The sequence below is a fragment of the Anabas testudineus genome, chromosome 7, assembly GCF_900324465.2.
Source record: "Anabas testudineus chromosome 7, fAnaTes1.2, whole genome shotgun sequence".
NCBI lineage: Eukaryota > Metazoa > Chordata > Actinopteri > Anabantiformes > Anabantidae > Anabas > Anabas testudineus.
Window position 1 is genome coordinate 1,270,914 of NC_046616.1, and position 27,648 is coordinate 1,298,561.

Below are 27,648 nucleotides of genomic sequence, written 5' to 3' on the forward strand. Positions count from 1 at the left end.
AGGCTGAGTCGGCCGATGGCTCAAAAACAACAAAATGTGAGATTGAATTCACGGTGAAGCAACAGCTGCTTCTCCTGCTCCGGCTCGGAGGGAAACAGCTGCTTCTCTGGTGGAGGATATCGCCTCGGGGACTCGCAGTGACGCACACACACACAGCTCTCCTGTGTGCTGACAGGTCAGCGGGCTACCAGGTGTAGGTGGAGGACGAGTGAGAGAAAAGAGGAAGAGGAGGAGCAGAGGGAGGCGAAGTGGAGGAGGAGATGCAGAGACTGAGGGGAACTGATGACCGCTGATTCATAGAGCCTTGAGCTATTTGTAAGAAAAGAAGAGAAATAAATAAACAAGACAAATGTCCCCTCCTCTGCCGAGGACAAACTAAATCTTCCCTCTGGCTCTAAACTGCTGTTTCTTCAGAAACTATAAACCAGAGAGGAAGAGGAAGTATCCTGGGAAACACTGGTGGACTCACACAGCCACATTAGGCAGAGATTGTGCAGAACCTCATATACAGATGAGGTTTGTCCAGGACTATACAAACCCACACCTGTCAGTGCAATTTAAAAATGTCCCACAGTGAAGAGGAAACATAAAATAAGAGGAAAACTCAGCTTTTGTTGCTCTCACCACGTGCACCAGGTATTTTCTAGCTACATCTGTAACTCACGTAGCAGCTGCAGTGAACACTACGTGGCCGGGAACTAGTTCTATTAGATTATAGTTTGTCAAGGGAACGTTGGGTTGGAACAACCATCTGATGCTTATTGATGAACGAACATCATGCGAAGTGAAAACGTACTAAACTTAGTGGCTAAACCCAACAGCTGTTGTCGAGTACGTTCAACTGTTTAGGGCAAAAAGGAGCCAAGGAGGACAACAGTTCTTTGAATGGATGAAGCATTACATTAATTAGGGCAAAGAAGACTGAATATCTGACATATATGGGTAATCTGAGATTCAGTAAATATTAAAGGACTCTGGATAAAACCTGACATTCTGCTAATAAAGGAGTAAATACAAAGTCCAACTGTTGTGGTTAAATGTCATCTGACAGATTGACCAACTGTGGGAACTTGTCTACATTAAGCAGCTGATGCAGCGTAAACTAAACAGTACACATGTACATTATGTGCAGGTATCTGTGAATCGATGTAATTATTGTAGCGTATAGTGTTTTTATCTCATGCTGTCACCTCAGCTCTACTTGATTTGCTACCAGGTACTTCCAGGTTTTCCTCACAGATATTCCAGTATGTAGCTGAAAGTGCTGTGATGTCACCTTCGATGTGACAAACATGACTAATGGAGGATATCGGATATGCTGTTCCTCATTCTTGGTATGTGGCTGTTTGTCACAGCAGGGAGATGCATTTAGTTTCAGGACAGGCTGAAAGCAACAAGACGACGGTTTGGGAGATATTTCTTCAGAGTTTAGACGACCAGACAACTGGGCCACACGGTGCTAGTGACACTACTCTCTGATGAATTAGTAATCTGCAGCAGTTTACCAACTATACTATCCACAGCTTTAACCCAACACCAAGAAAGCAGAGGAGACTAGACCTCAGTACTATGCTGTGTGATAGTGCATATGGATTTACATGAGTAGAAAGCAGTGTACATCATGTCAAAACTAAAATATACAGACAAATGAACCGAGAATACATTGAAATACTTGTTAATCAATGACCACCGTGCAGTAAACATCATTAACAATGGGAATAAAGAGTTACAGATTAGTAGAGCACCACTGCAGCTCTTTTGTCTCTAGACTGGGGAAACAAACCACATCGAGTTTCACTACTTAGACAGTTTGAATATAAAAATATATAAGTAAATATAACTTTAGAGCAGCAGAGCGCGCACACACACACACACACTCACTCACTTTGTGCAGCAGAGAAGAGAAATCGCCTCGAGAGGTTCTTCATTTCCCGTCAGCCCGGCCAGCTTCCTGTCACCTTGTTGATTTACTGTTCCATTCCTCCACCTGTGTGTCTGTGGACATGTGTGGGACACGTAGTGAGGTTCACTTTAAGTTTCACACAGGATGCAAAATGTCACAAAGACAGAAGTGCACACGTTGTTGAAGCAGCAGCTTTGTGTTTCACCTCTGTGTGTTTCCCCTGAGACCTGCATCACTGACAGATCACTGGAGTAATTACAACACACACGGGGTCTGAGGTGGAGGATGAGCAGCAGCACCATGTTACCATGGTTTCTGTCACCGTGCCAACTGAACAGCCATCATGATGTCTGCGTCTTTGGAGGGATGTGTGGTCCTGGTTTTTGATATTCTTTATTGAGCACTGTAAGATCCAGTTGGTGGACGACTGCACATACAGTTCTACTTGTATGATATAGGATTATCAGTTGTAACACAAAAGCAGCTGCCTCACGACTTGTTTATCTGTTGATAAAACTGTAAATGAGTTGCCTGGCTTCTGCGGAGAAATGGAATTGGAATAAAACTGTGTTTAACACAATGAAAATCTGAAGGATTAGATGTGAACTGACGTCGCCACACACAGCTCATCTAAAAGTCTGCACTTAATTCAAAACAAAAAAGTTCAGATCTATCACATTAAATCCCTTTAAATGCTAATGCAACCTTTTATTTCTATATACAGTTTGGTGGTTTTTCCTCATGACTTAAGATGATGTCATTTTCCAAACTCGCCCTGTTTTTAGCTCAGTGGATTTGTTTGCTGCTGCTGCTGTTTGAGGACCACAACTCTGAAGTCAAGCACTAAGGGAAATCTGCTGAGACCCAACCTTTACATGTTTGCTGCCTAAAATGCTAAAAAAACAGGTTCATTTTCTTTATAATAAATCTGTAGAGGATAAATGTCAACAAGGTTGAAGGTCGTTTCTCTTAACTGGGCCCAGCAGGAGTCCTTCAGCAGGACTGAGGAGTCTGCAGCAAACTAAACAAATGTCTAATTTCACATGTAAACCGTGAAGCCCTGAGCATCGCGGGGATCACAGACAGGTTCGTTTCACGGATCAGCTCTAATGAGTCTCTGATGTGAGCCTATTTTGGTTTGTGTGACGTGAAAACATTCGGATGCCTCGGGCTGATCACAGTTCAGTGACTTTAAACAAGAGGAAACACAACACTGACAAGTGTTTTCTGTCAGCAGAGATTTACTGGATCTGTGAGGTGAAACATGATCAAACAATCAAATGTGTCTCCTGGCAGACGAATGACCTGATACTGTACGAAGACAAAGTGAGACACGCTGTCTGTCAAAGTGATGAACACTATGTAAAGGCCGGACTACTTCTGCTGGTTGTGGTTCTATAACATCGTTCTACTTCTGTCTTTGCTCTTTAGAAGGACAGTAGCTGCTGTGAACCACTGGCAGAATCACACTGTGGACTTGACATTTGCTAAGAACCCAAACAGCAACCACTAATATGTATACTGTATATATGTTGTGTGTGCAAAATGTCCAGTTTCTTAGTGATCTAAGTAAACCTGTGTGATCTACAACAGGTGCAAACATGTAGGAAGCTCATATTTAAATGAGGCGTTTCACTCGTGCCTGTGACTTTGGAGAATGAGGATAAACACGAGAAGAATTAATGCTGTTAGAGGACGAGCGTAATAATCACTTTGAATTTTACCTCCTCTGTTGACAGAGGGTCGGTCCAGGTGTGTGTGACGCATCTCAGAACTTTATACACAAAATGCTGCTCGAGTTGTTCTTCACTACGTCTCCTCCTCAGACACAGTTCAACTGTTAATTGTTGACCTTGGAAACAGGTCCTTAATCTTCAGTTCCACGATGACGCCGTGCTGCAGGATCGTGTTTGTGATAAACTCTGCAGCCTCCAGACGACTTTCACGCTGTTGTTTGCTGATGTTGTGTTGTGGTTTCACCAAATGTATTTGGTTTGTTTCAGGTTCCTGCTGAGCTGAACATCGTCGAACACTGGCTCCAGTCCAGACACAAGGTAACACACACACGCACGGGACCCATTAGTAATTAGTCTGTGTGTGGGTGTGAGGAATTTGTTGGTTTTGCCTCCTGCAGTCGACCACTTCAGCTGGTTAGATACCACATCCATCATGAAAACACACACACACACACACACACACGAGTCGCTGAAGTGTGTTCGTTTGTCGCTCGTATCCATGGTTGCATTTGGGTACAGCTGAGTGTGAAAACGCTTTTACAGAGCTCGTATATTGTGTTGTGCAGCACCAGCGTGTGTGTGAGTGTGTGTGTGTGTCGTTGCTCAGCAGGTTCTGCTGTGTTCATGTTTAACGTGTGTGTTAGAGCAGCCAAAGAAAGGTCAAAAGGTCAAGCAGCACTGCAGCTAACCCGCTAACTGATTAGTTCAGCCTGCTGCTGGCAATGAGGCTGACTGCAGGAGGCACACACACACACACACACACACACACACACACACACACACACACACACACACACACGCACACACAGTCAAATGGTGCCAGGGACCCAGTAGACTGTAGCATGCATTTCTCTCTCCCTCTGTCTCAGTGGATCTTGTTTCTGAGGCGCCTCGATGGCTCAGTCACTGCACAAGTTGGAAACTCTCCCATTCTCCCCCACCGCCCCCCACCCCCCCTTTACATTACGTTACATTGCTGTCTTCCTGCATGTTTGGACATTAATACCTTCAGAGGAGATGAAGCTGCAGTGGCGGTCGGTTTCTGTGGAATCTCAGCTGCTTGTTCAGCCTGAAAATGTGATCGATGTCTTCTTGCTTTAGGAAACATTTTGTAGCAGCACTGTAGAAATGTCCTGACCTGGGGGAGGAGTGGGGCTGATCATGATCATAGCCTCATCAAAAGTCTTGCAGTAGCAGCCTGATGAATGAGTCATCACAGGATCAGGTGTTTCAGGTAAGGGTTTTGTGTGCTGCGGCTCAACTGGTCGACTTCTGGTGCTTTTGTTTGTCGTGTTCTGTCGGGGAAGTAATAATGATCAATTTGATCTGTGCAGCTTTTCAATCATCTTCCTGAAGAGAGGGAATCAAAAAGAATAAAGTGGGAAAGGGAAACATTGCTATCGCTGTTTCCCAGTGACGACACACCGCCGCCTTCGCAGTAACACATATTTTTCATTAAAACTCGAGCTCAGCGTGGAGCCTTATCTCCAGTTTGCCCACAAAATAAAAGATGCAGAAACGAAATGAATTGCACAGAGATTTATTATTTGTGTTCCGTGTATTCATTTATTCATTACTCTGTCTCATTTCTACAAGTAGAGAAGTTTCACTACACTCAGTTCCTCGTTTCTGTCTCCCACCGCCCTGAAGAACATTAATCATCTCTGCATTTCATCTTGTCTTATTTGTTGTAGCTCTATATTTAGCTCTTACACCAAATCATCTGCAGTTGGTACAAAATGCAGATGGATGGAGCTGATTATCTCAGTTTTAGCTTCAAGAACGCAGTTGAAAATGTTATAAATGCTGCAGACGTCATTAAATAGGTTGTTTCTTGGGTCATATGTGCACAGATAGGACAGACAGCGATGACAGAGAGAAAACCACACGACCGCCTCCTCACAACAGCTGGACGACAAAGCCACAAACACAACTCTAATTTACTTTCTGTAAATTGTATTGTTGTGTCACGTTCTGTTTTCCCTCGCTGCTAAAAGCCGTCAGGCTCGAGCTGATGAGCTGACGGCTCGCTGTGTTTCTCGGCGTGTGGCACATCCAGAAGCTTTCAGACCAATTGATGTAAACAATTTGTAAAAACACAAAGCTGAAGGTTTTATTTCTGGAAACGTGACAATAAATGGATCCTCAGGGCGTTTGGACAGTTGCTTCTGTCTGAATGTACAACGCTCGACAAATTCATGTCTGGTCACATTCTAGTTTTTCATGTGGTTCCACAGTCACACAGCAGCTCAGTTATGTTTTTATTCTTTGTCTCCTGCAGGAAAAACACACATGTAAATTTGTTCTTTAAAAGCTCAGCAGTGTCCTGAAGCTGGTCATGTCGTTTTTGGTCATGGTGATGATTCACCTGTAGTGAGTCTAGAATCACAGAACTTTCCCCAAAAACATGTCATTTCCAGCTGCTGTTGCTTCACAATAAACATTTTCCATCAACAGCTCCAAAACCTTTTTCTGTATGAATGTAAAACCTTGTGTGTAACATGTGACAGGCAGCTGCGTGGTTGTCCAGTAGATCATACAGTTGTAGTGGTGATGAGAAACACAGCGAGTTCCAGACGTGGAGTTAGAGGTCGAGTGGTCTCAGCCCAGCGTCTGTGTAAAGGATTCGTGGTGTCGTCGGGTTTTTGGGTGAAGGGGCTGCTTCTCCCAGTGTAGGAGAAACTTTACGATGATTCAGATTCAGGTGCGGTCAGATGGTTGGTTAATGGTTGTGCTCACATCCTGCGATATGTAAAGAGATGATTTGTCTGTGTGTATAGTTTCCCTTTTCACCACACCTGAGATTTATCAAACAGAACCGGGAGTGTGTGAAGTCATGAATCTCCTCACCGTCTCAGTGAGGCTGAAGAACCAGAGGATGAACCACCTCTGAACTGACCTGAAGACCTCAGATCTCCTGTTAGACATCAAGGATGGAAACAGAAGATGAATGTCTTCATGTCTGTAGCTGCTCTTTGCTTCCATTAGTCTGCATTTCAAAGCAGCCCATAATATTTAGCATTGTGCATGGTAACCATGACGACGGCAGTCAAAAGAGAGGTGTTCTTTTAGCCAGTTGGACTCTCTCTCTCCTGTGTCCCTTTTTTAAAACTCTCTCCATCATCTACGTCGTAGGACTGGATTTGAATCTGAAAGCTCTTTTGTTGTTTTCTGAAAGGAGCTTTCTCACACACACACACACACGCACACACACACACACACACACACACACACACACACACACACACACACACACACACACACAGACTGAGGACTCGAACAGCCAAATCAGTGCAGCAGTAACTGGGAAGAATACAGAGCAGTTCAGCTGATTTTCTTCTTCTGCTCACTGCACAACAAACTCATTTCTAAATCGACTGCACTGGTTTTAATTAAAACACTGTTTTCTGACACTCCATCGATTTGATGGAGAGAAGATGCAGAGAAACAGGCTGACAGACGCAGCTCATCATTGATTAGTTATGCTAATGGAACTACGATGGATCATTTATCATTTCACTGATATTGCCCACGGGTCCAAGTTCAGACCAAAGCAAACAATAAAAAAAAAGAATGGAAACTGAAAAAGTGAAACTTTACATATTCTAACTTCATTTCATGAAAAGTCTTTGTTGTTTTGATCTTCTGTGGCTTTGCCTCCTTATGAGGGTGTCGATGTTCATCTACAGTCAAATCAGCAGTCACCGCCAAATGTTTGGTCATGACGGTAGAAGAACAGTTTGAGAAAAATCTTTGTGTTTTACAAAGAGCGGAGACAGAAACGGGAGATTGCTCTGAGCTGCTGGATCGGAGACCGGCCCGGATGAGTTTTAATGAGTTAAAGTTTCTGTTGGTGTCATAATTACAGCTGCTGCAGTAACTTAACATGATCGATATTTAAGTTTCCTCTTGTTGTATATTGTCTGGTTATCGGAGACTTTTCACTGGTTCAGTCGATGTCTGAAGCAGATTTAGAAAGAAATAAAGATAAAAACCTGAATTGTCATTATTTAAATCCGTTATTTTCAGGGCTGCAGGTCAGGTTTAGAGGTGTCGCTGTGAGCTGCTGTGACTCATCTTAATGACACGAAATTACAGCTTTCAGTCGCACTCAGGCAAACACAGTGTGACACAGCACTGTTAGTGTGTGTGTGTGTGTGTGTGTCAGAGGTGAGTGTGTGACATGATCACAGCTTTCTAATGGAGGTAGTAATTACCTGCTGGCAGTCTGCCAACACAACTCACCTGAACACACACACACACACACACTTTTCTAGTTGTATTGAGGACACATTCACTGACACACTGGTTATAGCAGACACTTCAGTTTGTGAACATGTGTGTGATAAGTACAGTAACATAAATACTAAAGATATTTTTAAAAGAATTACTCCATCACAGAGTTTTATTATTACAGCTGGTAAATGTCACAGTCCACACAAATGATCATTTTTAACCCTTTGGGCATCTAAGGAAAACGATTAAAGGTTAATTCAGAATATTATCATATTGGCTTTAGGCATAAAGACTTAATAGTCTTTATGTTTCATTTGTCTGTGTTTAACCCTTCATCACTTGATGTGTTTTAATAGAGACAATGTGTTTTTGTACTAAAGATCATTTGAACACATCTGTTTAAATTTTAACTACAGATGTTTGTGTTTGAAGTGGATGTTGAATATCCAGTGACCAGCAGTGGCTGTAGTTCTGTTCGCAGTATAATATTACCAACAGAAACTTAACATCAGCTTCATTTGAAGAGCTCCTTTTTATCATAAACGTCCATAAAACAGCTCCAGTAATTGATCATCTGACTCGTGTTAACTTCCTTCTCCAAGCATTTATTGTTAGACGACACTTTTAAGGTTATTTGCTGAGCACAAACACATGGATATAAACTCTAAAGCACATTTTACTTGTCTCTACACTAGTTACCGATGAGTATTTATTAGATATTCGTGATTTTGTTTTTGTAAGGTTTGGTTCCTGACGTGTGTGTGTGTGTGTGTGTGTGTGTGTGTGTGTGTGTGTGTGTGTGTGTGTGTGTGTGTGTGTGTGTGTGTGTGTGTGTGTGTGTGTGAGTCGTTTCATTAACATTTCGTTTCATCAGTCAGTTCGTGTTTGAGATGAGCGAGCAGCCGAGAGAAGCGTCTCACCCGAGGACAAAAGGCTGCCTGTCAGTCAGTCGGTGTCATTCAGCAGAGCTGTGAGATAACAGCAGTTCATTAGTCAGATAACTCATCTCACTCTGAATGTTTTATCTCATCGCTTCTCTTTATTTCCACAACTTGTCCACTCTGCTCCTCCAAACACTGGATCTGTCTGCTCCTTTTAGGTTTGTACAGTAGACTCTGGGCGTGATGGGTGCGTCACTTCACACTCTCTTCTCAGCCTGATGCTCTCATCACTCTGGAACAGTGATGCTTCATTTTCTTTGTCCCTCACCTTGAATCCTCGTTCTGTTTCTGTTGTTCTTTACGCCATCATTAAATGAATAACACTCTAACATGTCATTAGTCCTGCAGGCCTGTGTGTGTGTGTCTGCCATCATACTGTACACGTATGTGACGCTGACATGTGCACAGATAGCTCTGCTGCAATTATCAACCCAGAATATAAAAGTCTTGTGTTCTGCCACCTTCTCCTGGAGGCTGTTGTTCTTAAAGAAACACACATCGTCTATATAAAGCACAAAACATCACCTCTCACTGGTTTCTCTTGAAGCCCACGCTGAATGGTGCCAGCACATCCAGTTTCCACCTTTTCTTCCACTTTCATCTGTACTCTGAGTGGTGGGAGACGCCGAACATGGCCTGGCTGAACATGAATGATGTGGAGTGGAGAGGAAATGAGGTGAAGGGTGGTGCACGGAGAGCCGATAATACAGGCGGGTGTTAATGAGGTGCTGGGCTGATGTGTAAATATGGAAGAGATGTGTGGATGATGGAGAGAGTGTGAGGACACAGTGTGTGATCTTGTTTGTAGGTAGCACAGTTATTGTCAGTTGTGTATAAAGTTAGATCAGCTTCTCATATCTGTGGTGTTGGAGTTACAATATTTACACAACAGAAAGAGAACAACTAGTAAGGAAGGATGGAAGTAAAGATAATAGATGATGTCCTCTGCAAAGATCTTCAAGGATTATTAACAGACCACCACCTGTGGGTGAAGAACTAGTTGTTGAGCCCTGCTCTACAGATCTGATCCAACTCTCACAGTTTACACTGTTGAGTGACACCAGACCTACGAGTGTTGTTCCAGCATCCAGCTTAATTAAAAGTACTCTTACGTCCGTCCGAGATATTCAAACACCAAATGTCAGAAATAGCAACACACACAGAACCTTCAATATATGAAATGTTCCTTTTCTACTGAGGAGTCAGTCAGAGGAACAGTTCTTGGTTTTTGGCCAAGAAGGTTTCGTGTGTTCTCAGGTTCTCCTCGTTCCTGTGGGTCACTCAGCACTTTTATCATTTTCAGTAGGTCCAGTGTGGAAATCATGTTCCTGTTAGAAGAAGAAGCCTTTATTTGTCATGTGTCACATGTTACAATGACACGTGTCCTCTGTGTTTCACCCGTCCCCCTGCGGAGCAGTGTGCAGCCACATACTCGCTCAAGGACACAGCTGGTGACGGAGACAGGAACGTTCTGCATCCCAGGCTGAGGTTCTGCCCATTGAGCCACTCGGCCACCGCAGCCATTAGAGTTTGGAAGTGTACGTTAAGTGTGTGGGTGGCTGTGGATCAGGAGGTTGAGCAATCACTTACCAATCATGGGATCAGTGGTTTGATTCCCAGCTCCTCCTCACATGTCGAAGTGTCGTTAGATACTGAACCTCACGTTGACTGAGTACGGTCAGCTGCAGGCAGCTCTGCCATCAGAGTGTGAATGGGTGAAAGAGACGCAGTGTGAAAGCGCTTTATAATATTTCCTAGTATGTTTCTGAGACGTTCACTGTCATGAAGTAGATTATCTTTTGGTCACTGAAGATTTAAATCACGAATGGTAAAGTTTAGGAACGTAAGGTCTTTGTTGACCCATCATTTTATGCAAAGCTCCTTTTTTGATAAATAAACTCTGACAGAAACTAATGACTTTAGGTTTTGTGTTTTTTAAATCAGGGGATTGAATTAAACTGCAGCAGTGGCTCAGTTTGATGAATTGTTGTGATATTGTATTGATGATAGAAGACAAAGTCTTCTCCAGCACATCCCAAAGATTCTCAGTGGGGTTAAGGTCTGGACTCTGTGGTGAAGGTGATGTATCCTGCTCCCTGAACCCCTCTTTCACAGTTTGAATCCTGGTATTGTCGTCTTGAAATATGTCCGTGACATCAGGGAAGTAAAACTCCACAGATCACAGCACTGCCCCCACAGACCTTTACAGTAGACACTAGTCATGATGGGTGCATCGCTTCACCCTCCTCTCTTCTTCCCCTGATGCTCCATCACTCTGGAACAGGGTCAATCTGGACTCATCACACCACATGACCTTCTTCCATTGGACAGTTCTTAACCCGGTTTTAGTAGTTTCATCAATCTCCTCAGATTTATTATTTGATTCATTCCAATAATTTGACGCTTCTGAAACAGATGAACATCTTCTCCTCGACCACAGGATGTGTCTTCAGACATGGTTGTCTAAGAAATGAGAAGCTCACTGCATCAGTTCGGGTTCAATAACTTGTTACCAGCTGAAACACAATCATCCAAGCTCTAATAGGAAGCTCTTACCTATTAGCTTACTTAAATTCAGGCGGTGCCTTTCTTTTGCGCAGGCAGTGTAATATAAAGTGGATTCCATGGAGCCAGTGACCTGGACGATGAAGCCTTAATGTGTGTTCCTCAAACTTTCACACATGTCCAGGTCTGAATCATTTATCTGATGGCTCTCGTCACTCTGCAGCTCTTCGACTGCTTTATTGATGAGGAACCTGATGACTTCAGTGTTTCTACCACCATCAAGTAAAGTCTGAATTCACAGTATGAAAATGTCTAAAATCTGTTTTACAGATGGAGTTCGTAGTAGTAGTAGTAGTAGTAGTAGTAGTAGTAGTAGTAGTATATGATGCAGTGCCATTACTGTACATTCACTACCAAAGCAAACAGTAGTACCTACCCGGACTACTGTACTGTGGCTGTAGGAGGAAGGAGTGGACCTCATGCAAAAACAGTGGTATTCTTGATTCACCTCTTTTTCTTTTGTCTTCCAGCAATTTAACAGTCGCCACATAAAGTTATTCAGCATGTGTGCTGCTTTAAAACAACAGTGAAATGAAAACTGGTTGTAATCATGGAAATGTCTCGATACAAGCGTGAACCAGAGAGAAAGGACGGACATAAATAGAGAATGAGAGGAGAAAGTGATGAAGCGATAGAGACAATAGAGAGAGATGGGAAAAAGGCGACAGAGGGAGAGAGAGAGAAGGGGAGGTATAAAAAGAGAGAGGGAGGGGGGGCGAGCAGCAGCAGCAGCTCAGCTGTTGTTACAACAGTGAGCGTGTGCAGTTGTCGAGGGGAGAGAGCTGTTACCACGGGGACTATTACCACGTCTGCCACCGCAGCAACGGCCAACAGGACCTGAAGTGAGGGGGGAGGTTGTCGGTCGGGTGCCGGGCAGAGCCTACGAGCAAGGCAGCGGCGAGGATCATGAGGACAAGGTAGGAAAAGAAGCAAAGAGCTGACGTGAGGAAGGATGCTGAGCCGAATGAAGGAAAAGACTAAGAATAAAGAGTTGAGGGTTTAAAACGTCATCCGTGAGGAAGCGAAAGAGCAAAAAGAGATGAAGAGGAAGAGAAACAGAGAAGTGGTGGCGTCTTTACGTGTTATTCTGCAGCGTTCAGATTTTTCTGTGGTGTTTTGTTCTGAATTCATCTGAAGATCAGTCGTCACTCACAGTAAGTGTGTCTGTCTCAACTTGTTTCCTTCAGGTTTGTGTGAGACCTTCAGCAGCTTTTAGAGGATGTTTGAGGAGTTTGTTGTGGTTCTGCATCTGTCTAATCTCATTTGTGGATCCAAACCTGCGACGTGTTTGAAACACTTTCTGTCTTCTCTGCTGTGTCCGAGGACAAACACAGCACAAATAATGTAGAACAAATAGGACATTTTAGACCAAAACAAGTGTGATCAACTTAAATGAACGACTTGTTCCAGCTTAAAAGAGTTTGAATAATAAATTAGATAAATATGATTTCCTGAATGTGGAGTACCCACAGATACAGTCAAAATAAGAGGAAATGTCCATCATGGTGAGCGTGATCATTTATCTGACTTGTGGTTGAATTAAAGGAGCAGTCTGTGAAGTTATATTTTGAACACTGCCAGTCTCACACCAACAGGTCGAAGTCTGATGTTCTGTATCTTAACGGTTTGAACCACAGAGTTTTATTGTCCTCAATAACGCACATCACACAGTTGCACCGTTATCATCACATGATTCCACAGTCACCATCCTGCTGCCACAAATACTCACTAGAAAACAAATGTGAATTATTCCACCACTGAAAATAGTCCTAACAGCAGTTAGCAGCTTTTTAGTTACTAAAACTACACGAGGGGCTTTAAAAGATTTGTCTTCAGTTGAAACCTGCATTTAAACAGCAGAGACGTCAAAAACGTGTTGAGAGACAAACTGATGGTTGAAGTCTGCACATGGGACAAAAAGACAAATGTAGAAAACACAGTGGCGTCATGTTCTGAAACCTGTGTACGTCTTGTATAAATCGTGAATCAGCGTTTGGCCTCGGTACAAACAGAACGGAGAAACAAACTGAAGGCAGGGTACAGTTTCCTTTTTCTTCTTTCCACATCGTTCAGTAACATGATATCACTGTGAAACAACAGAGAACGGAACACACTCGGGTTTTTGGGAAACACTCGTGTTCTGGAGTCACTTGAGAATCTGAGGATTCATTTCATCTGTGTGTGTCCAGTACGGAGATAAAGTCCAGGACATGTTGAGACAAGTGCAGCTGTGTTATGAAGGTTATCAGCTTACAGCCGGAGCTCCGAAACTAAAACAAGCAGACAATAATGATTATTAATGGGATAGTTCTAGTTTCTGAGCTCGGTGGTGTGACAAGGGAAGCGTAATGTAGTCAGTGAGTTAAGCTGTGGATCACAACTGGAGCCCTGCTCATACTTGTGTGTATAGATTTAACGTTGTTTACATGGTGCCACACGTTTCCACACACAGAAAACTTTCACTGCTTCAATTGGAAAAATGATTCTCAGGCAGGTTTTGCTTTTGTCGTCAACAGCATTTGTTTCTCTATGAATTAGGCAGATTCATTGGTGCTAACACCCAGAAGGACATCAGTCATAAAAATACTTTGTACAGTGTTAATTACATCCAGTCTAAATATGAATAAATATGTACAGATCAAGTCTCAGAGTTCACACCTGAGGAGAATGAATGACTCATAACTCGAAGTAGCTGCAGCTACGGGTCAAACTACAGCACAACACTTGTTGTTGATGTTAAGACGTCACGTGCACGTGTCCCATTCACCTCACGCGGTCTCTTCTCCCTTTGAGTCGAGTTGAAAATGAGCTGGTTTGGTCTGAACGAGACAGTGGAGGTGATTTTACATTCAGTCATACAAGGAAAGTACAAGGTACAAGGCAGGGTCAGAGGAAGGAGGTCCTGCCTAAGGACCCCTACGGGAGGTAGACCACAGCTGGGATTCGAACCCCAGTCTCCCACACAGATGCTGATGCAGCTTAATGAGATGAACTGTGACTGGTAAATAGCAGCGGACGCATTCATCAGAGAGAAATAAAAATATTGGCAAATGCATTGATCTTTGTGTCGGAGACAGGTTTGATTTACTGTATGACCAGACCGCAGCTGGCTTTGTCGTGAAGACTAAGAGGCTAATCTGTTACCTTGGCAACCACTGCTGCTTTAATTATATCGAACTGGCGACTTTTCAGAGGAAGCAATGAGCTGACCTCTGACCTTCCACCGCTTCACTGGGAGACGTTTAATCTCCCTTCTGGTCTCTCCGCATGGAAATATGGGCCTGTTAATGAATATGGAACAGCAGGTCTGCATTACTGCCGGATCCCTTTATTGACATTCAGCACATTTCATATGGAGCCAGCTGCATCGGCTCGAGGCCCGCCCACTGCTCATGAATATTAATGATCAGATAGATGATCGCCAAGAGAGGGCACATCAGGGTGACAGGTGACAGGATTTATGATCCTATGGGGAGTTCGGAGCTGTGTTCGCAGTTCATAATGCAGCATGATACACACAAGGCTGAAAGTGTCTGGACTGAACATTACATCACATCTAGTGATATTATGATGTTTGTATGTATTGCATATGCTGCTCTACGGCCTCGCTCCTCTGGTTTCAGTCTTTGCACCAGATGTTGAACCAGCTGCAGGGATTTGTTCCCATTAGTGAGGTCCAGCACTGATGCTGGTGATGAAGTTCAGTGGCATCGTTCTCCAAAAAATAAACACGTTCGGAGATTAAAGCCGAATTTTCTTCTACCACCTACAGTGATGGTCGTGGGGAGGTTGGAGTCAGGGCTGCATCAGTTTTTAATATGACTCACACTCACATTTCATTATAATTGTACTGTATTAATAAAATGAAGTGAAGGTGAATATACAGAACACAGTTCAGCATTACCTAAACCACTAAATGTTCCTCTACAACAGTTTGTGCCTAAAACCACTGAGAGAATTTCAGTGTCCATTTTTTTACATTTTATTAACAGGAGCTTGTGCATGTGTGGGTTGACTACAGCAAAACCTGGTAAACTATATTACATATGTTGTATTTTTGTAAACAGTAGATTTAAATTATACTGTAAGTCACTGTGAAGCAGCATCTGTTGAGTCTGAAACAGTATTTAGTGGTTTTTCTTCACCTATGACGCAGAGTGTGAATGAGTTCTTTCTTCATATGACTCATAGTTTGAACATTTAAAGGATTTGTTTTACAAGATATTTATTATTCAGTGCTTTAGTTCCGATCTGTGTGTTTTCTGCACACTCCTCAGGCCGAGGTGAAGATATAACGTTTCTCTGTTCTCTGAAGAAAAGCTCTGAATATCAAATACTGTACAACAAACTGAGATCTGGAATCAGGCTCAGCTCCATGAATATCAAATGAAAGTATCAGGATTCAAAACAGCGCCTTTATTTTCAGCAGCTCCACATCACAGCATTAAAAAGACTTTCACTTCCAACCAGTAAAGCAAAACGTCTTAAACGTGTTAGTTTAACTCGAAGCTCCATCTGCAGAACAGACGCTCTGAGGATCATAACACGCTCCCATGAGTATTAGGAGGAGCTTGTATTGATTATTTTATCAATGCAGACGAATTAGTAACTGTTCAGTTACCTATAACAAAGACTAGTTAAGCTAATGTTTGTCATTAATCAGTGTTATGGGACAGGTGAACTCAGGTGAACTCAGGTGAGCTCAGGTGAGCTCAGTGATCAGTAACAGGAGCTCATCTGTCTCATATTTCACCTACTACTGAGGACGTGTGATAATAATTGATCTTGTTAAATTGCAGCTCGGTCTCTCGGGTTTTTGTCTTTTTCTTTGCTTCTTGTCTTTTCCAGTAGGTTTTTCTTTGAGCTGCAGTCGAAGTGATTCATGAGCAGAGGCTCAGTAACAGAGCGACAGCAGAACTAATTACAGCGACAGAAGCCCGGCTGGAAAAGTTTGTTTGTATGTGTGGTAGTACAAATACTACTATTTGACATTATTGATATTTTCAGTTTAATCTTGTGATTCATCAGTGGGATGGTTTCACTGATTCTGTTGTTGTTGTTAGAAACAGGGTGGGCAGGAAGATGTGGTGACGTAGAGACGTTAATTAGTTCAAATTTAAACCATGTTTAAAGCTCTAATGTGTCCACATTAGAGCTCCTGGATCGTCTGCTTCTTCTTCTTCTTCTTCTTCTTCTTCTTCTTCTTCTTCTTCTTCTTCTGTGTAATTTGCTACAATGATTTTTTAAATGAAGACAAAACTTTGAGACATTAATTTTCTTTAAATTTGCTCCCTGCAGAGTTTCAGTGAGGTACAGCTCAGATCTATAAAACATTTGTGACATTAGCACAGTCATGAAATAGAAATACCACACGGTGCCCGATGCTCATTGATGCTGGAGGTAAAATTCTTATTTTATATGAAAAAAAAAGGAAACGGTGACATGATAAATTCCTAAATTCAGGAAAAAGTGTCACTGAAAAAAACGCTGGACCATCAGTCAGAGTGACTGTGACCGAACTGAGACAGAAAACTAATCCTGCAGGTTGAGTCTGGGTTCGTCTGATCTCAGGCCAGTTTAAGGTCATTTCAAAATGAGACTGTGTGACATCAGCATAGTGAACTGGATTAATGTCACACAGCTGGTTTAAAAGCCAGTGCTGGGTCACTACAGGATGGAGGACACGCTGGTCTAATGGAGCCCAGCAGCAGGACTGATCTGCTTCAGTCCACTTGTTGGGCTCATTATCTGATCCACAAACTGGGATAAAAAGTGCTGTAGTGTTGGTTCTGCTTACTCTGTGTCGCTGCTTATTTCCAATAGTCACAAAAATCCTGAACATTCAAATTCAAAAAGCAGAAGACACACGAAACCAATTACACACACTTCCACTTGTTACTATGAAAACAGGTAAAATCTGAATGCAAATGTTTGAGGCGACCGCATGAGCAGAGCCTCAGTATCAAATATCAACTGTCTTTCAGTAGAAACCGATGAAACACCAGGTGAACTCCGAGTTTCTCCGTCACCGTCATCAGCTGCAGCTCCTGTTCTTCTGTTAGGATTGTGGAGACACCGGCCAACGTAGTGTTTCATGTCTGTTGGAGATGTGAAGCACTGCTGCTGTCTGAGTCCACTGACAAAGATCCATGTTCTACACTTAAAGTTCAATTAAATCCTCATACAGAGAGAGAGACACTGGGACAGAGAGACAGGCTCATGTGCGTGTCTCTCTCTCTCTCAGCAGGTTGTGTGTAATCTCAGTCTATTCACAGCTGGTAGCTGCCAAACCACTTTAACATGAGAGCTCCACCGCCAACCACACTGTACACACACAGAGCACTGAGCCTGCTATGTTTTACTTACCAGCTAATTTGCATGTCGCTCCCTGCTGTGCACTGACATGCACACATGCACATGGTACACACACAAACACACACACACATTCTTGCTGTGTTATATGTCAGTGTGACTGATGGGATTGTGGTGTTTTATTATCAGAGACACAAAAGACTGCAGCTAATAACCTGAGTGTGTGTGTGTGTGTGTGTGTGTGTGTGTGTGTGTGTGTGTGTGTGTGTGTGTGTGCGTGTGTGTGTGTGTGTGTGTGCAGACATTAGGGAAACACACTGATTTTACTTCCCGCCACGTTTCCCTGTAATTATTTGGACTAACCCTTGTTAGTCTGTCTCAGCTCCGTCATCAATATTCTTTCCCTCACACAGAAAATAAACAACGAGCGTCACGTACTGAACGACATTTCACCCAAACACTCCTGCAATAATAATGATATCATGTTGGTTTCTGAAGCAGCAGGACGTCGCAGACATTATTTGTCACAACTGGTCACATTTCTGTGACATTTCCTGCAGTTCATATTCTCCAGAGGATGAATCCTAATGATGCTGATGACCTTCTCATGTTTCTCCTACCAACGCCACCAGTTTCCAAAAAACTGCACAGCTCTTATGTGCATCAGCAAATGGATTTTATGGAAAACTGGGGGGTTTATTAGTAATTGAGGAAACAGGGAGACAATAACAGAGCAGTTTGTTTAGCTACAACATCTGCTGTGGCAGCTAAAGGATAATTAACATGTTGTTAACAATTAACTGTTGGGGCCACTCAAAGCATTTGGTTAATATTTGGGAATGATGGAGATTTTAGTTAAATACTCAAACAATTAACACTGTGAGCTCATGTTGAACTAAACCAAACGTTACAGCAGCTCTTATCTGTGTCTTTATTCTCTCATACAAGCCTCCTTCTACACCTGCAGAGAATTTAACAACACAAGACTCAAAAACTGAGCTAAAAGGCAGATCAGAAGCGTCTCCACACAAACCTGTGTCTCTATACAACTAAAACACAAACACTTCATGTTGTGGGTTTGATGAGGACACGTCTCGACTGAAACGTGTACAGTCGAATACAGTTTGATTTAAACCAGATCAATTCTGTTTGTTTCTAGAAGTTGAGGCTCTACAGGGGAAGCAGCTGATTGGTTGACCTGTTGGGGGCTCAGGAGTTGAAGGCCATGGGGGGCCGACTCCTCCTCTTCCTCATTGTCTATGTGACGCTCAGCCACGCCCACTTCCAGTCTAGCCAGCGCCTGAAGCCCCGCCTCCAGAGAGACCGACGCAACATCAGGCCGAACATCATCCTGGTCCTGACCGACGACCAGGACCTGGAGCTGGGTCAGTCAGATCGTCATAGTAACAATACAACGACACACAGTGATGTTAGTGTGCTAACATGAAGTCAGCGTCTCTCTGTAGGTTCCATGCAGGCGATGAATAAGACTCGTCGCATCATGGAGGAGGGCGGCACCTCCTTCTCCAACGCCTTCGTGACTACGCCCATGTGCTGCCCATCACGTTCGAGCATGCTCACTGGGAAGTAAGTGTCCAACTGTCTGCAGGTGCCACAGGTGTAGAGAGGTTCTTTTTACTCCACAGCTGCAGAACGTTAAAAAATATCGACTGAACTTAATGTGTGAAGATGACACGAAGCCCACAGTGGAGTCAGTCTTTGTTTCATCTTGTTTCAGGTACGTTCACAACCACAACACCTACACCAACAACGAGAACTGTTCTTCGTTGTCATGGCAACGGCAGCACGAACCACGGACCTTCGGGGTCTACCTGAACAACACTGGATACAGGACAGGTGGATCGGATCAACCCACAGAGGAAACAGATTTATTAACACACTGACTCTCCAAGCTGACCTAATAATATTACTGTGTGTGTGTGTGTGTGTGTGTGTGTGTGTGTGTGTGTGTCTTCTCTGCAGCTTTCTTTGGGAAGTATCTGAACGAGTATAACGGCACATACATCCCTGCTGGTTGGAGGGAGTGGCTCGGCTTGGTGAAGAACAGCCGCTTCTACAACTACACACTGAGTCGCAACGGAGTCCGAGAGAAACACGGAGCTCAGTACCCACAGGCAAGGACACACGTAACACACACATCACAAACACACGTAACACACACATCACAAACACACGTAACACACACATCACAAACACACACACACACACACACACACGTAACACACACATCACAAACACACGTAACACACACATCACAAACACACGTAACACACACATCACAAACACATACACACACACACACACACACGTAACACACACACACGTAACACACACATCACAAACACACACACACGTAACACACACACATCACAAACACACACACAAACACACACACACGTAACACACACACATACACACACACGTAACACACACACATCACAAACACACACACACACACACACACGTAACACACACATCACAAACACACACACAAACACACACACGTAACACACACATCACAAACACACACACACACACGTAACACACACACAAACACACACACATCACAAACACACACACATCACAAACACACACACAAACACACACACACGTAACACACACACATCACAAACACACACACAAACACACAGGTAGTGAAACAGAAATGATCCCACTCTACTGTTAGTGGAGATGTGAGGTTGAACAGCTGCTTCACACTTCACTTTAATGTTCATTGACGTTTGCAGCTGTTAAAGACACAACAGTTAGAGAAACACGCAGCACGTGAGCCAATAAATACACATGTAACATAAATACACATGTACACACACAGATTACATGTATACTTGTACATTTATTGGGGTGGCAGTAGCTCAGGGGGTAGAGCAGTCGCCTATGAACCCCAGGGTGAGTGGTTCGAATCCTGGCTTCTTGCTGAGGCGTCCTTGGACAAGACACCGAAACCCTGTAGTTTAGCTCTGACATACCGTCTATCAGCTGTCCACCCACAATTTCCCTAAGGGGATCAATAAAGTATTAATTATTATTATTATTATTTAAAGCAGCACCTCCCTCACCAAGTTGTGTCCTGTCTAATAAAGGGAAAAATGCTCATTTGGAAATGAGGAATGTTAAAAGGATTATTGTTTTTATTCCAGGGAGCTTTAATACGTCACAGTCCATTCAGTCAAACTCCAATTACACACACAGGTCACACACGGCTGCACTAATCCAAACTATCAAAGCTGCTAAGGCTGTAGATTGTCTCAGGAGAACAAGTGAATCTAACTGCAGGCTGTGCTGCAGCTCGTCTGATAGTGAGATGATCTTAACTGAGGATGATGATGTGTAAAAAATACTCGAAATGAAACCAAATGTCCAGAATATAAATATTAATTAATGTTAATTAATATAAATGTTGTTTTCTTCTATTTAATTTTAACAACAACAACAGCAACAATAATAAACCACCATTGTTGTTATTATTATTACTAACACTAAGAGCATTAATAATGATCCTCGTCACCGTGTGTCTTGCTGTGTTACCAGGACTACCTGACCGACCTGATCACGGCCGAGGCGACCCGGTATTTCCGCTCCTCTAAGCGGATTTATCCTCACCGGCCGGTTCTGATGGTTCTGAGCCATGCAGCCCCTCATGGACCTGAAGACTCAGCACCGCAGTACAGCACCGCCTTCCCCAACGCATCGCAGCACATGTAGGCCCCCCCCCCACCACACACACACACACACACACACACACACACACACACACACACACACACACACACACACACACACACACACACACACAAAAGGCCTAAGCCTCTGTAATCCAGCTGAACAATGGAGCAGCTCTGTTCTGCACTGCAGGATAAATCCTGAAGCAACACGACTAAAACGACACAATCCTCCTTAGTGTGTGTGTGTGTGTGTGTGTGTGTGTTTTAATGAATGCTATTTTAATATTTCTTTGAAGACATTAGTTATTTCTCATTTGAACTCAATGGAAACGTGACAGCTGGACTTCTGAGTGTGAATCCTGCAGCAGAACCCGTTTGATCGTCTGCGAGCTGACAGACAAACAGAGACATCACAACAATAACAAACATTTTATACCTCCAGTCACAGTTTTTTCATGCAGCAGATGTAAACAGATGCCTGAGGAAGCATCGGCTGGACTGCTGCTGTCAGGAGACCATTTAAATCCCATTTAAAGCTCACCAGGCTTTTTTAGAAAGGTTTTTCTATTTCTGTGACACAAAAACGCAGCTGGAAATACTCCGAACACACAGTAATCCTCCTTCTGTGAAAAGAATAATACAGCAAAGTCAGGTCTGGTGGCAGTGCATGATAAAAAAATCACTTACGTGATCAAGTTTAATTATTCATAGAAAAAAGAAAAACCGTGGGAGAAGACAACAGTGATAATTATTCATGTGAAATTAGAACCCAACATCCAGATGTTAATGGAAACTTTCACTTAGCAAAATGTTTTGGACAGATTTGGAACCAGCTGTGCGGTTTGGGAACATGTTGCACGGTCGATTCTCAGAATAAACTTTTTTTAGCATTTGCTTGGATGGAGATGACAAAGAATCTGGTTCATGTTTGAAAGCAAAGACCTGTTGGGGATCATCACTTTGCAGACAATCAGACCAGATGGAGGGTTTGGTTTTTGTAGTGAAGTAAGAACTCAGCGCTGGACTTTCTCACTGGAAATGTGAGTTCACCACTTTCACTTCAAACACTAAAGTAAAACAACCGGTTTATTTACACAGACAATTCTGTGTTTGTGTGTGTTTGTGTGTGTGTGTGTGTGTGTGTGTCCTGTCATTGTGTTTTAATGCAGCTACATTCACCAACTATTCTACACAGCGGAACATGTGCAGCAGTAAATGTGTTGCTCAGCAGCCATCACAATGCTGCTGAGCTGCACGTTGGATCGCTGTTCTATGAAGTCGACACGGTCAGACACATAAACGTGAACACAGATTAATGACAGCAGCTGTGCTGTGTTGAGTGAGAGCGGCTGCTACCACATCGAAATGAGCTGCGAACCTTCATCTGCACAATGAAACAAGCACAGCCTCTGTTTCTTGTTCCCGAGTTGTGTCCAGTGCACATTAAAACGTGTAAGAGTTTATATCCCCTTGAGTGAAACACATGGAATTCACATTTAACACAACACAACACAACACAACACAACACAACACAACACAACACAACACAACACAACACAACACAACACAACACAACACAACACAACACAACACAACACACTCTGAACGCAGTGAATATCATCAGAATCTAACTCAACATCTGCTGCACAGGAGTGTGGGTATGAAAAGTGTTCTGCTGTTCATGTTCCATCAGGATTCACTCGGTCATACTCACCACACCGAGCCTCAGACCCAGAACTTTTGGTCGTTTTCATGGTTTCCTGGTTTCACACTTCAAACTCCTGCAGCTTGTTTACAGGGCTCCTGCCCCCCCACCCACCTCACCTGGCCCTTTCAGTCTTACTGTTTACTTTAACCTTGAACCTTTCATACATCAGCGTGCCTAAATAGACTCTTGATATACCTTCATACACAGAAACACATCAATAGCTTCCAAATAATTCAGTCCCGGACCAGAACACAAACATCACTAATCATGTGTCTGGAACAGCTGCAGGAAGGTCGCTTGGTGTGTTTGACCCCAGGACCATGTCACTGTGAGGTGACAGAGCTCCGCTGCTCCCCCCTCCGTACGTTCTGTATGTTGTGATGGGACTCTAACCATGACAAGTCTGTAGATCTTAGGAGGAGCGTGTACTGTCTTCTAGCTCCACGTGTCTGGAGAACTGTCAGATTCACTGAGGGTTTCCAGTCTGACGGGGCCGATGTGATGTTTGCTCCGAGTGAAGCAGCTGCAGATGTTTCCAGCTGAGCTGCAGAGTCGAGCTCAGAGCGACGTTTAGTTATTTCTGTCCCAACACAGAAATTAAATTATGTAGTTGCCGAACAGAGAGAGGAGGAGAGAGGAGAGGAGTAAATGAGTTGGCTGATGGGACTCATTCATTATCCACACAGAACACACTGTAAGAACATCCTCTGCTGCTGAGTGTGTGTGATTAATGAACAGGAGCCCTCTCCTGTCATTACTCCACACACAGCCTGACGTGTCCCACTGCCTCCAAACACACGATATTATACGGAGCTACACACACTCGGTTATGAAACTTATAATTATTTTCATTATTGAGAGTGTGGACCATGTTTTCCATTAATTGATTAATGTTGTACCTGAAGTCACTTCCTGTTTACCATTGTGTATAGAATCTACAGCCCCCCCAAACAAAAAGAAAAGAAACGACTACAACGTGTCTGATCTCCTCCCATTGGTCAGATTCAGGTTGAATTCTTTTATCTGGTGAATTCTCACAGAGTCTGAGGGATACTGTACTTCTGTCACCCCATGGAAATAAATAGTGTTGTTTAATGGTAATGTTCAAATAAATAAAAGACACTAAGGCTTATGAAAGTGTGGACTGACGTTTCCTTCCTTCTCTCTCCCCAGTACTCCCAGTTATAACTACGCTCCAAACCCAGACAAGCACTGGATCATGCGTTACACCGGCCCCATGAAGCCCATCCACATGGAGTTCACCAACATGCTGCAGAGAAAACGGTTGCAGACGCTTCTGTCAGTGGACGACAGCATGGAGAAGGTAGAAAACACACAACCAGGACAGAACGTGGTGTTTCCTGTTGTCTTTTATAAAAACGAGTGTCTCATGTTGGCCTGTCCGTCTGTGTGTCTCAGCTCTACAACATGCTCGTGGAGACCGGGGAGCTGGAAAACACCTACATCATCTACACGTCTGATCACGGCTACCACATCGGACAGTTCGGCCTCGTTAAAGGTGAGAAACGAAGAAACAAGCTGGTCAAAAATGTCACTGAGGTTTCTACTGGACACGAAACAAGAAGTAAAACCCACATCAGGAAACTCGTAAATAGATGTTTATGATCGGCTGAAGGGGAAAGTGTTGGCTGCTTTAGAGATTAATGAGGAGACGCAACCAGAACAACAGGAAACCTGAAGTTTAATGTTACATGAAATAAAATGTTATTACTGTAAATCCAGAGGTAGAACAGCGACACTCCTCACTTCCTCTGTCACTACACCACGTTTACAGCTGCATGCAGAGGAATCATGTGTTGTCCAGCGTCCCAAAATGTTGTGAACGTTGAACAAAAAAAATCAGACGTGCATTTGTTTCAGGAAGTGATGAGGAATCCCAGAGCACAGGTTGTCGTCCACTGTCATCTGTCGCTGTCATGCCTAACCCTAACCCTAACTGTCAGGTCTGACACCAGATGCATGAGTCTGTCAGGATAGGTTGGTACTGGGCTCTGATGGTCCAGTCGAGTGTTTCTCTCTAATGTTTCTCTCAAAATCAGTCATTCTGGCAACTTAATTTAGAATAGCTGTGGACAAATGTTGTCACAGAATGAAGGTAGTAATGTAAAACAGTATTAGTACACCTAATATCGTAATATTGTGTTGAGTGGTACTGTCTTGATTTCTATGAGTTATTTACCTGCAACAACTCCGACAGCAGCTTCTTATCTGTTGTGCTACACAGCAGTGCTTATGGTGGAGTGTTCTTCTGCTTTGACCGTGTTGTTCTGTAGACAGAATATTTTAAAATACTTCTTTTGAAAATTATAAATATGTATGTATATGTGTCTGAACTCCCCCGGACACAGAACACCCCGATCCAGTGTCTAGTATCCAAATCCAAACTTTACAGCTGGTTGGTGTGAAACGTTTGCTGTACAGTAGTAACTGTCTGTGTGTGTCTTCAGGTAAATCCATGCCGTACGAGTTTGACATCCGAGTCCCGTTTTACATCAGAGGACCCAACGTGGAGCAAGGCAGCATGTAAGCACAACATGAAGTCCGTCAAACTCAGCTTATTAAAGCTCGTTTACAGGAATTAAAGTAAGAGATGAGGTGGGAGGTCAGTGGAACATTAGCAGCTAAAGAGCTCAAACGCTCTCATTCACTATTTGATATATAAAATATATGAATATATTATAGAACTGCTTTATGTTCTTTCCCCAAACAAGTGGAAATAAAATGGGTCTGTGGCTCAGGAAGGAAAACTGGAGTGTGTGTGACTGTGTGTGTGTGTGTGTGTGTTCCTGGTAAAGCAGATTACCACAGTCAGAGCTGTTCCACGAGGTGATCATGAGTTCACACAGAGAGGGAGAGAGCGTGTCCTTCGACGCTGCACACATGATCAAATTAATAAATATTTAACAGCCAGTTTTCACATAAATGTCAGAATAAATCTTTTTCCAAACACCTGCTCTACCTGACATTTACTGCAGGTGTTTCATTAATTCACTTTACGTCCAGCAGTTCACACAGCCAGCAACAGTAACAGAGACACCGTGTTGTGTAGTGTTCATTCTTATTTGTGTGTTTTTCTCAGTAACCCTCACATGGTCCTGAACATCGATCTGGCACCGACCATCCTGGACATTGCCGGGATCGACACTCCTCCCGATATGGATGGAAAGTCAATACTGTCTCTGCTGGACACCGACAAACCTGCCAACAGGTGAATACAGTCACACAGATAAGAACCTTTGGATTCATGAGAGGCTTTAACTCAATGGGAACATGTCAGCAAAGCTTCTGCTGGAAAAAACACAACATTCAATCAGAGAGTAAAACACTAAATTACCACAAAGGAGCCTGGAAACAGCGAGCCAGGCTTCTCACAGTGGTGTGATAACTGGTTTGTTGAAGACCGAGGTCAAAGAGACAGAAAACAGGACGAGCATCAGTATGTAAATCAGCCAGCAGAGCAGCAGGGCGTCTCTCAACTGCAACAGCCTCATTTATACACCTGGGTGATCTGCAAAGAGCCATCTGCTTCACCTGAAGGGATTGAAATGTCCTATTAATATTTATAACGATCAGAGTGTCGACAAAGCCAAAGGTGAAGGTCAGGAGGTTGAAACAGGAAAACAATTAAACGGGCCGTCAAACCCAGAACGATTTTTCACACCAGACTGCATCCTCCATAAATAACTGTGGAGAATACAAGCGGTGATTTTATGTTCACTCTGTCCCACCTGCACCATCCTACGGCCACAAATACTACTACTGGTAGTACTAAAGAACAAGTGGGGAACAATCTGCCACTGAAAATAGTCGATAATCAATGTTCTCAGATTTCTATCAGAAATGTTTTGCTTCTGTTTGAGTGGGTGGAAGCGAAGCATGGCTGCAAAGTTGTTTAGTTTTACTCGAGTTACTGAGGTGAAGTCAACAAAAACTGGACGAAGGTGTGAGAGACTGAGGATGCTGAAGTTTTCCTTCAGTAAAATAGAAAAATGGCAAAGAAAGAGACTTAAATCTGACTCAAGCTGACTTTAGATATCAGGACTGAAACTAATTTAGGTCCATTTACACATTTCAGTTGTACCTGGATAGTGTAGTAGTAAGATCTGACAATCAGTCTCTAACCTCTTAGCTTAAACTTAGAGACAACAGACACTGTACCACAAACTTTATGAGGATGAAAATCGACTAAATCACAAAAGCGAGCTGCTGCACCAGAGTCTGAATGTGTTTTCAGAGACAAACAACTTCAGGTTGAAAGTGAAACAACGTGTTCACAGCACGACATTAAAACAAACGTCGTAATGCTGCTGGGTTCGTACCGAGATCCCACATCGCTCCAGCTACTGTTTCTTCGACTACACACTGTGGTCCACGAGTCTCTTCGGGCTTTTATCTTGTTGAGTTTAAACTGAAGCAGAAACTCTGCAGAGCCACATCTCCTGTTACTGCGCGCTCTGTCAGAAACATCCCTGCACACGTTTGAATTGACTCTATATGTTCTCTCGAGTACAGCGAGGGACCG

General features: G+C 43.3%; 1 protein-coding gene across 8 annotated transcripts in view; it reads left to right on the forward strand.

Annotated features, from left to right (window-relative positions):
• sulf2b (sulfatase 2b) overlaps positions 1-27,648 on the forward strand; it is a 60,186-nt gene that overhangs the window by 18,363 nt on the left and 14,175 nt on the right. For 6 of the 8 annotated variants that reach the window (XM_026368300.1, XM_026368307.1, XM_026368305.1 and 3 more), the window contains exons 3-12: positions 3,907-3,957; positions 18,853-19,078; positions 19,160-19,280; positions 19,432-19,550; positions 19,677-19,828; positions 21,264-21,433; positions 24,279-24,429; positions 24,525-24,624; positions 25,574-25,649; positions 26,206-26,334. In XM_026368300.1, coding sequence (XP_026224085.1) covers positions 18,919-19,078; positions 19,160-19,280; positions 19,432-19,550; positions 19,677-19,828; positions 21,264-21,433; positions 24,279-24,429; positions 24,525-24,624; positions 25,574-25,649; positions 26,206-26,334 — 1,178 coding nt within the window. In that variant the 5' untranslated portion in view covers positions 3,907-3,957; positions 18,853-18,918. Of the gene's footprint in view, positions 1-3,906; positions 3,958-12,139; positions 12,299-12,438; positions 12,536-18,852; positions 19,079-19,159; positions 19,281-19,431; positions 19,551-19,676; positions 19,829-21,263; positions 21,434-24,278; positions 24,430-24,524; positions 24,625-25,573; positions 25,650-26,205; positions 26,335-27,648 lie in introns of those variants that run through there. The other 2 variants (XM_026368301.1, XM_026368302.1) reach the window with 2 other exon arrangements.